Source organism: Nestor notabilis, unplaced genomic scaffold (assembly GCF_000696875.1).
Source record: "Nestor notabilis isolate BGI_N333 unplaced genomic scaffold, ASM69687v1 scaffold19531, whole genome shotgun sequence".
In the NCBI taxonomy this organism is placed as follows: domain Eukaryota; kingdom Metazoa; phylum Chordata; class Aves; order Psittaciformes; family Psittacidae; genus Nestor; species Nestor notabilis.
Window position 1 is genome coordinate 252 of NW_009916298.1, and position 9,261 is coordinate 9,512.

The following is a 9,261-nucleotide window of genomic DNA, read 5'->3' on the forward strand; positions in this document are numbered from 1 at the left end:
CCCACCTGGGCTGGGACCTCCTCCACAGGCCCACGATGCTGTTCACTTCTGGAGAGGCTGAAAACAAGAGGTCTCTCCAAAGGAAGCTCCCAAAGAGCCAAACTCACATTAAGGTATCACACACCTTTTCCCAAGCCAATTGGGGAACTCCAGTTTTGCAGTCTGTGCACATTACCTACTGCAATTTCAAGTCTTTACCCCTAGAGATACTCACCTAGAACTAATATGGGACACTGAGGGCTGCAGCTTCGCTCCTTCTCAGCTCTGATGGGACACCAGGAGCCATCCACCAGGTACTCGATTTCATCTGCATCTTCACATTCTGTCAGGATCTTTGAGAGGAGCCTGGACAGGAGAAAAGGTGCCATTTAATAAGCTTGAGGCAATCAGAATGTATTTAGTGATGTGCCTTAAACTGGATCTCCACCTTCAACAGCCCTAAATTGAACAGAAATGTGGTGTTAGCAGAAGGCTGCCCAGCAGATGGACCTCAAGTCAAGGGCTTGATTTATTCCCATAAACCACCCCAGTCCTTTCTGACAATGAACCTGACCCAGGAACTAACAGTTTAATTACATGCCATCAGAAGATAGTTTTGCCTCTTCACCCAGTTTTCCAAGCAGTGGCACTGATTCCAGGCTTCTTGATGCCCCATCTAGAGCTGGTTGAGGGCTCGTGCAGGTACCTTCACACCGAGGCATTAGCAAAGACAAAATACTCTCCAACATTAGGAACTAAGCAGTCCAGTACTTCACTTCCTTCCTTTTGTCTTCCAAAGCCTCCACGGCAGCCACAAAAACAATATATGCAGCCTCCTGCAACAGCAAAAATCCCCATGTCCCCCACTGAAAACACACCCAGTGGAGACACCTCGATGACAAAGACACTAACACCAACAAAGAATGAGTGAGCCTCCAATCACTGTGCCTCCAAAACTGGGCCCTGGCTTCATTCTGACCTGTTCCACCCCCTGCCTGGGATGTTTCTTTGGACCTACTATTGGAACCACTGTTCTGCAAGGTCTTATTCACTTCTGGGCTTGAACATTTCCCTTTGGTATGAAGGAGAACTATAGCAAAAATCTTACAAGCTCCAGAGAACTATTTGCAGCACAGTGGTGGGAGAAAGTTGCTGCTTTCTCCCAGCTCAAGTAGGAAACATGTTTCCACAGATGGTCCTGTCATCACCCAGCTGAGCAACCACCAAGGCTGCAATTCCAAACAAGCTGACAAGACCCACAGAAGCTTAGACTCGACCAACCACTCACCTCCTCAGGAGCCTGTGCCCCTTTTTTGACTACCAATCTCCAGCTAAGACTGCCAGGTTCCCTCCAGCTTACTTTCAAGGGAGGTCTGAAGACTACCTTCATCCAACAGAACCACACTGAAGCCCAGCCTTGAGCACAAAGAAATCCACTGAGCCTTCACTAGTGACAACCTCCTCCTCACCCAGGAGGGACATGTGCATTGCTGACCTGTAGAGGTTCCACAATCCAGCCCCTCACACCTTCCCCTTCAGTCTCAGGAGCCTTGTTGAAGATCTCAAAGGAACTGGATTTTCCTGCTGGTGTTGGCCACAGGACAAAGCAAACAGGTTATCTATGCCTAAGCTGCTTCAGACAGTCTAAAAAGCGACAAGTCCTGGATCAAATCAGTACCTACAAACACAGCAAGGCTCAGAATATTACCAGCCTGGCGCTGGGAATACACCACCCAGGTGGAGACTCATCTGCTCACTTCACTGCCTTGTGTGCCAAGGGAGCTGGGTGCACCTGAACAATTCCTCTCAACTCTTCCTACTTTTGAGGAAACCTGGATCAGAGGCCAATTATCCAAGCCAGGAGGGTGGAGATAATTTTCCAGAAGCCAAGAACCATGCATCTTGCTCCACCAGTCCTCAGGGTTGCTCTCTGCTTGGCTGCATCACCGTGGATGTCAGTGGTCCCAGCCTGGAAACCAGGCTCTGAGTTCTGAGGCAAAGCAGCTTCTTCTGGGGGGTGGGTGGAGATTTCTATTGGCATTAATTCACTTCTTGTTTCTTCCTTTACTCTTGGACAAGAGCCAGGCAGTTTATTGTGCTCTTCTCTAGAGAACCCATATTTCTGGAGCTGACAAGCATCCTTGCCAGCTGTCTGGCTTGCCTCAGGTGGCCCCTGCTGCCAGCCCAGCTCACTCTGCAGTCTGTATCTAGGACTGCATCTGCCAGGTCTGCACCAAGGAGAGGGAGATCTCCTGGTTTTTAGAGTAATCCTCTTGGCACACAGCTGCATTCTTAAGCTTTCCAGCATCAAACCTCACACAGACACAGGAGCATCATGTCCGAAGTGTTCCTGTAGTGCTGAACTGCAGCATTCCAGCTCTCCAAGCTCATAGTGAGCCCTCTGCTCTTCTCTCTGGTAAAGAGACAGAGCAACTAACTCTAGTCCAGAGACATGGGAGGTAGCATTCCCATACGGATAGAAAATCAGATGACCAGTTGAGTGCAAGTCTAAAGCACCCTTTCCCCAATTCATGTCCAGAGAACTCTTGGCAGAGCTTGGGACATGCACCTCCAACGTCACCCTTCCCAAATGCTGTTTGGGAAAGATTTGCTTCAATTCCTACCTGTGCTTTTACAGCACTATTCAAACTATGCCACGTTCAAAATGAGACAGTAGAAAGAGAAGATCCCTCATGCAGAAAGAGGGACTGCCTCACTGGGAACATTGAGAATAGGGGTACTGCGGGGGCTCTGTGCTGCTGCCCACTGCAGGGAGGCAGTGGCCCCAGGAGCAGCCAGACCCAAAAGCATGGCTGGGGCAAAACTTCATTCTCTGCCCTTTGCTTGAGGAGTGTTGTACCAGAAGCATGTTCCCTCCCAGTGTACCCCACTTGCCTGACAAGAGCACCAGTGTGTGGGATGGTGACCCCTGTAGGGAGCCCCCAGGTCCCGCTGAACACCCCAAGGTCCTGCTGCACAGGCGCAGCCTGCTGGCTGGGATCCACCATCACTGGGTGGCCCCAGAGGGAGGCCCAGGGAGCCCAGGTGGATCCACAAAGCCTCCACCAAAGCATTTCAATTCTGTCCCTCCAGTGTATCTGAACCTCCTGCTTTTTTGCCCTAGAGGCATGCAAACCACAGAATTAGTTCCTACTGAGGCATCCTTCCCATCCCTGGCACTAAGATATCCACAATGGCCACAAAAATTGTACTGGAACAGTCACACAGATTGTACAAAAACCTTCCCAAATCCTGCATTTGTACCTCCATCTCAAGGGCAGCATGTTCTGTTTAACAGCTGCCAGAGAAGATGCCCCAATCAAATTTAGAGCATGCGAAGAACTGCTGGTGGATGAGTACCCCACACCAACAAGAGAACAGGAAAATGTTTCCTATCAAAAATCATCTTAATGGGTGCTTATAAAGTAGTTTATTCCATGCAGCACAATAGCTGTCAACCAAGACGGCTGTTGTGAGGGTTCATCAGTCTGATGAAGAGTAAGGCAGTAAATGCTTAATTCCCAACATAGTGTAATCCAAAAACTAAGAGCAGCAGACAGTCAAGTCTTGCTTTAACACACTGAGGCAATTAAGGCAGAATATTATATGCCAGCAGAATATGCTTCCAACTCTGTTTTGAGGTGAACTTCAATCAGCTGCACAGACCAAAAGACATGGTGCTGCACCCGGTGGAGAACAGAAAAGTGTACTCACCCATCAATTATTAGCTGGTCATAGGGTGCTGGTTTGTCACACACAGGGCACATCCACGTGGGCTTCTTCTCATTCATCTGTAGGTAGAAGACTGCGTCAAAGCACTGCAGATGTGCACAGGTCTCTGCCCGGCACGGCACAGACAGCCGCATCTTCACCAGCTGTTGGAGCAAAGAGCAGGAGATCAGCAACGAAACCCACCCAAGCCATCACCAGACAGTTCTCAGTATCAAGCAAAAAGGGTTCATTAGTTTGCAAAGCTGGTCTGGCAACAGAAAGGGGTTTCTTGACAAAACCAGACTAAAACATATTGCAAAGACTCACCGGGCAGATCAGTGAGACACGAACACCTGTAGTGGCAATTTCGCTGTCTGGGTCCAAGCGTAGCTTCTCTTTTACTGCAGGAAGAGGGCACAGAATTTAACAGATGCAAACTTAAAACCTTGGAAACAACGTGTAGCACAGGTTGAGCAGCTCACCAACAGCCCTTGGCTGTGCAGGAGTCATTTTCCCTATGGACGACAACCTCAGGGAAAAGAGACATGGGAGACAGAGAGCTGTTGTGTTGGACCAGGCTTGTGCAACCTGCAGAGCTCAGCAGAGACACTGCTTGGCTAGCTGAAAACCTTGTGTGTGATGAGGCAGGTCATGCACAGGTCATGAAGCACTTCTGGGTCAGCCAGGAAGTTGACATTTTCCTGGAGACTCTCTTATCCCAATAACCCAGCTCTCCCAGCACACGCTGCCTCTCATCCAGGCAGAGCAAATGAAGGAGACTGAGTGGCGCTGGGATGAGGGCACAGGCTGCATACTGTCTGCTGGCTGCATAGTTAATGCCCTCTTAGCAACCCTTCCACCTCTTACTTACAAACTCCAGGCTGGGTACACAGAGGAAAGCATGCTGCTGAGCAGCTGAGCACCTTTTTCATGTATATTATACCAAGGCAGCCAACTGGGAGTTAACTTTGATCCCCTTTGGAGGAAACTGAGACACCCACATACCTGGACTTCCCACAGGGAGGAGAAAGAGTAGACAGAGCTCTAGCACATGGCAAGACTTCTGGAAGGAAGTCACTTTAGGTTTATCTGGGCATTAGCATAAGCATGATGGATTTTATTCCCTTCTGAGATCAGTGGCAGTAGGACAGGGTTAACTGCCTGCCCCAGCCCCCTGGAATTCAGAGAAAACCCACCCGGAAGTGAGCAAACATGAATACAGTAAAATCATGGAATCCCAGCCTGGTTTGGGTTGGAAGGGACCTGGAAGGAAGTCACTTTAGGTTTATCTGGGCATTAGCATAAGCATGATGGATTTTATTCCCTTCTGAGATCAGTGGCAGTAGGACAGGGTTAACTGCCTGCCCCAGCCCCCTGGAATTCAGAGAAAACCCACCCGGAAGTGAGCAAACATGAATACAGTAAAATCATGGAATCCCAGCCTGGTTTGGGTTGGAAGGGACCTTAAAGCTCATCCAGTTCAATCCCGTGCCACGGGTAGGGACACCTTCCACTAGGGCAGGTTGCTCCAAGCCCCTGTGTCCAACCTGGCCTTGAACACTGCCAGGGATGGGGCAGCCACAACTTCTCTGGGCACCCTGTGCAGCGGCCTCATAGTGAAGAATTTCTTCCTAATATCTAATCTAAATCTCTCCTCTCTAAGTTTTTAAGCCTTGACAGAAAACCACATCCCATCATTTCCCCATCAAATAACCAAGCCTCCTCTTAGCACTACCAGGCTGTAACTCTTCAGCTCACACACTGGCCAGCTCATTTACTCCAGGAGACTGTTTCACAGGAACCACAAACAGACCCAGAGGTATCAGGGCAGAGAGCTCAAAGAGCAAGGCAGCCATGCAAAACCAGTCACAAGCACTGAGCCAGCCTATGTTTGGAAAGAATCAGATGTTAGGAAAGGAGGTGGAGAGATTCCTGCCCCCACTGCTGCATCCTGAAAGGAAAACCCAGAGGAGCTGCAGGCAAATCAAGAAGAGCAGCAGACGTGCAGGTCCCGCATCACGGTGAGGAATCAACACAGAAAATTAGCTTTAAACTACTGCACAAGTCCTGAAGAGCAGCTGCTGCTGCCACTCCTTCTGAGAGGGCCTCTGACACTTCAATCACCATTTTTCTTTGGAGCAAGTCAACCATTTCTTTTGACCTTTTCAGATCATAACAAGATGTCTCCAGACAATGAGGCTACACGCAGCTCTGCTACACGCAGCTCTAATTAGAGAGTGACTTCTCAGATGTGAGATTCCCACGAGATTACAAGATTTGGTGGGGTTTTCTTCACATTAGGAGACTTTTCATCCAAGCTTTATTTTTCGTCAAGATCTTTGTGAGAGCATTCTCTGAGCATCAATTACTATGATACATGGGAAGGAGAAATGGGATTTTCTAGGACTTCCTGAGCAGAATCAAGCTGGCTTAAGACTGCTTTGGGATCCACAGCCATGGACTTAACATCTCTGCTGTCAGACAATGTTTCCTCTATACTGAAGTCGACGGAAGCATATGCAGGAGAAGCTGACCCCTGAGATACAACAGAAGTCAGAGGGCAGCTTTAGTGAGTACCGAGGGCTATTGCAAGGAACATGATACAGAATCATTTGCAGAACAGACCTGAGCTATAAAAGCAAAGTTTACAGCTACTTGTTCTTGCCAGTTTCAGATGTCCAAACAACTGCCAAGCAGTAACAGGCCAAAGGAACTGAAACAAGATGTTTCTATCTGGTCAGCAAATGCAACTTGTCTCTGCCCCACAGTCCAGCCAAAGCTGCTAATTACCTAACGCAGCAGGACTAGAGGCACATGCTTGTTACTGAGTGTAAAGCTGCTTTCAGGCCTCTGTCTGCCACACTCAGAGAGGCCATCCTGCAAGTGCTCACTTTAAAGGGAACAGCATATAGTACTGAGCCTGGTTTCAAGAAGTGTCAGAGGAAAATGAGAGGATCTTCTGCAGTTTAGAACAACTCAAAAGCCAGCCTCCGCTCAGTGCATTGAGGGTTTTGGTGAAGAGCAAAAAAGGGAGTCCAGTCAGTGCCCTGGGCTTTGGAGGATGGTGGGTATTTAACACATGGAAATGCTCATTTCTTACATCCTGAGTGCTGGCTGTCAGAGTGGTTGAACATGATCAAAACTGCCACAGACACTGTTTGGTGTGGCATATGGGTATAGAAGCATTCAGCATCTGCTGCAGAAATGCTGCACTTCACATGAAGATCGAAAGCCTGGCTGAAGCAGCAGTGTGTGCCACAACATGAGGTAGGTGGCTGAAGACTGGACATGCCCAAAATCATCTCCTGCCCAATGATCTAATGTCTATCTTCAAGATTATGTTTCTTATTCTCAGTAAGAGTTGTGCATGATCTGAATAGCATGTTTCAAAGACCACCATGACCAGAACTAAATACTAAAAGCGCTCTCACCAGTGCCATGAAGTAACTGGAATTCCTCCAACTCTCATGAGCTGCAAGTCAGATTCTACCTTAGAATTTCTACCTCATTTTATTTGTGTTTTGTATTTGCCTCATACCATGATGATTTACCTGGGTGGTTTAGGATAAATATCTCAGGATCATCTCTTCTCTGAAGCTCTCAAGGCATAGGAGAAGTGCTGGTGGTGAAATCCCACTCCCAGCCCCCAGGATTCACAGGGACTTGGGGCAGCAGAACATTTTCGCCAGGATCCCTCGCTCCAGAAACCTCCTTTGGAAATAGTGTGGGTCAAGGCTGAGGCGCTGTGGTAGCATTTGGCAGCTCGTAACTACTCAGGTGAAGGCATGAAGCCGTTTGTGTCACGATGACACAGGCTCTCAGCAGCACTTAGTACGAACGACCTGGGGACAAATTCTAAATCCAGCTCCAGTGATTCAGAGCTTCTGCAGAGCCATGAGCTGCAGGAGCACTGTGCTCACACACAGCTCTGGGGTGATTTCATGTGACTGACATACAGCTTAGCAAGCTGCTCAACTCAAAAAGTGTTTTAGACAACTGGAGGAAAGAAATTGTAGAAAACTTGGCAGCTGTTCCCAAGCAGGTTTCTAGCAGGTTTCCTGGCTGTCAGGAGTGCTGCAGTGTGACAGGCAGCCAGCTGAGCCCTCATGCCACCTCAGAGGGGTCATACTCACCAAGGGCTTTGCAGAGTTCCGGGTGTTTGATCCCAATGGTTTTCAACCTCTGCAGCAGCTCTGCTGAGGTCATCTGCCGCACCAAGTACAGCCCCACGGAATAGCTCTAATGAGACAGGGAGAGAAAGAGTGAGTGAGGCTGCTCTCCTGTACTGGGTTGGAAGTTCTGTGCCACCCCCTTCCACACGTACCTTCCCGTAATTCCCCCAGGTAACAGTGATACGATTGGTGGCTGCAGACAAGTACATGAGATGGGTGAGGTTGATGGGACGACAGGGCCTTTTAGGTTCCACTCCAGGCTTGTTTGATGGATAGTAGCCCTAAGGCAGAGAGATTAAACATATACATAGACACGCTTTTTTTTAAACTCAAGATGCTTCTATATGGGTCCATCTCTTCACCAGCATCACTAAATTCTACTCACCAACACTTTTCAAGGATGGGGGTAGAAGGGAACTGAACAATCAGACCAAGCACAAAGCAAAAGGGATCAAGTCTTTTTGCAAGAACAATTTATTAGCAACACAGCTAATTCATGAGAAAATTAGCTTTAAACTAAGCAATGCACTTTTATACTCTGGCTTCTTGTCTGCATTCATCAGTAAAGCAATTTCCTTCTAAATGACATGAGTCTTTCCACAGATGCAGTGTCACAGCTCCCGGCTGAGCTGACTTACCGGCACGGAGCAGTAGCTGTGGTTCACTTTCACGGCGATGTTCGGGGGGTACTGATCCTCCTGAGGAGAACTAGTGTCTGTGTAACAGATTCTGGAAAGAAACAACACGTCTCTCAATATCCCCACACTGTGCATGTTCAAAGCCCTCTGCACATCACCAACCAACCCATGCTCCCTCATCTGGCCAAAGCAAAGCCAATTCCATTCAGCTCTCCCAGACCAGATGCAAGCTTCATACCCGGGCAGCAAACCCCTAGACACTGCTGGTTTCTACCACAGCACTGACTCAAACAGTATACGCAGGATGAGGTTAGAAAGGAGAGTTTAAGAAGCTTGTGTTAGGCATGTGAACAAGCAACTTATTGCAAGTTATCTTTGTAGCTACTAAAGCCACACTGAAAGTTCCTGTCTTTTGGCAGTGCATTCCCTCCCCCCTGGTCTGCATCTGATGTTAAATCAGCCCCATGCTCAGACATACCTTAGGACAACCTGAACTGATTTCACACCAGGTTGCAACTCCCTAGTAAATTAGAGAAGAAACAGAAACTTCAGATTCGTTATGTAAAGAAACAAAAGCCCCCAAAATAAAACAACACCCACAAAAAACCAGAACAACCAAACTCAGCTATCACTTCTGCCAGACTTAAGAGTTTTAGGCTGTTGGGGTTTCTTTATAGACCTTTAAAGAATTACTTTACAGAATTTCATTTAAATAGGACAATTCCCCTGCAAATAGCAGTGGTCCTGTAAGGATTTCCCCC

General features: G+C 48.1%; 1 protein-coding gene across 1 annotated transcript in view; it reads right to left on the reverse strand.

Annotated features, from left to right (window-relative positions):
* Positions 1–214: 214 nt before the first annotated feature.
* PIAS4 (protein inhibitor of activated STAT, 4) overlaps positions 215–9,261 on the reverse strand; it is a gene marked incomplete at its 3' end in the record, with an annotated part of 15,888 nt that continues 6,841 nt past the window's right edge. Inside the window, exons 3-9 of the mRNA XM_010024517.1 lie at positions 8,979–9,020; positions 8,501–8,591; positions 8,015–8,143; positions 7,824–7,929; positions 4,018–4,091; positions 3,694–3,854; positions 215–345 (exon numbers count right to left, since the gene is read on the reverse strand). Coding sequence (XP_010022819.1) covers positions 215–345; positions 3,694–3,854; positions 4,018–4,091; positions 7,824–7,929; positions 8,015–8,143; positions 8,501–8,591; positions 8,979–9,020 — 734 coding nt within the window. The remainder of the gene's footprint in view (positions 346–3,693; positions 3,855–4,017; positions 4,092–7,823; positions 7,930–8,014; positions 8,144–8,500; positions 8,592–8,978; positions 9,021–9,261) is intronic.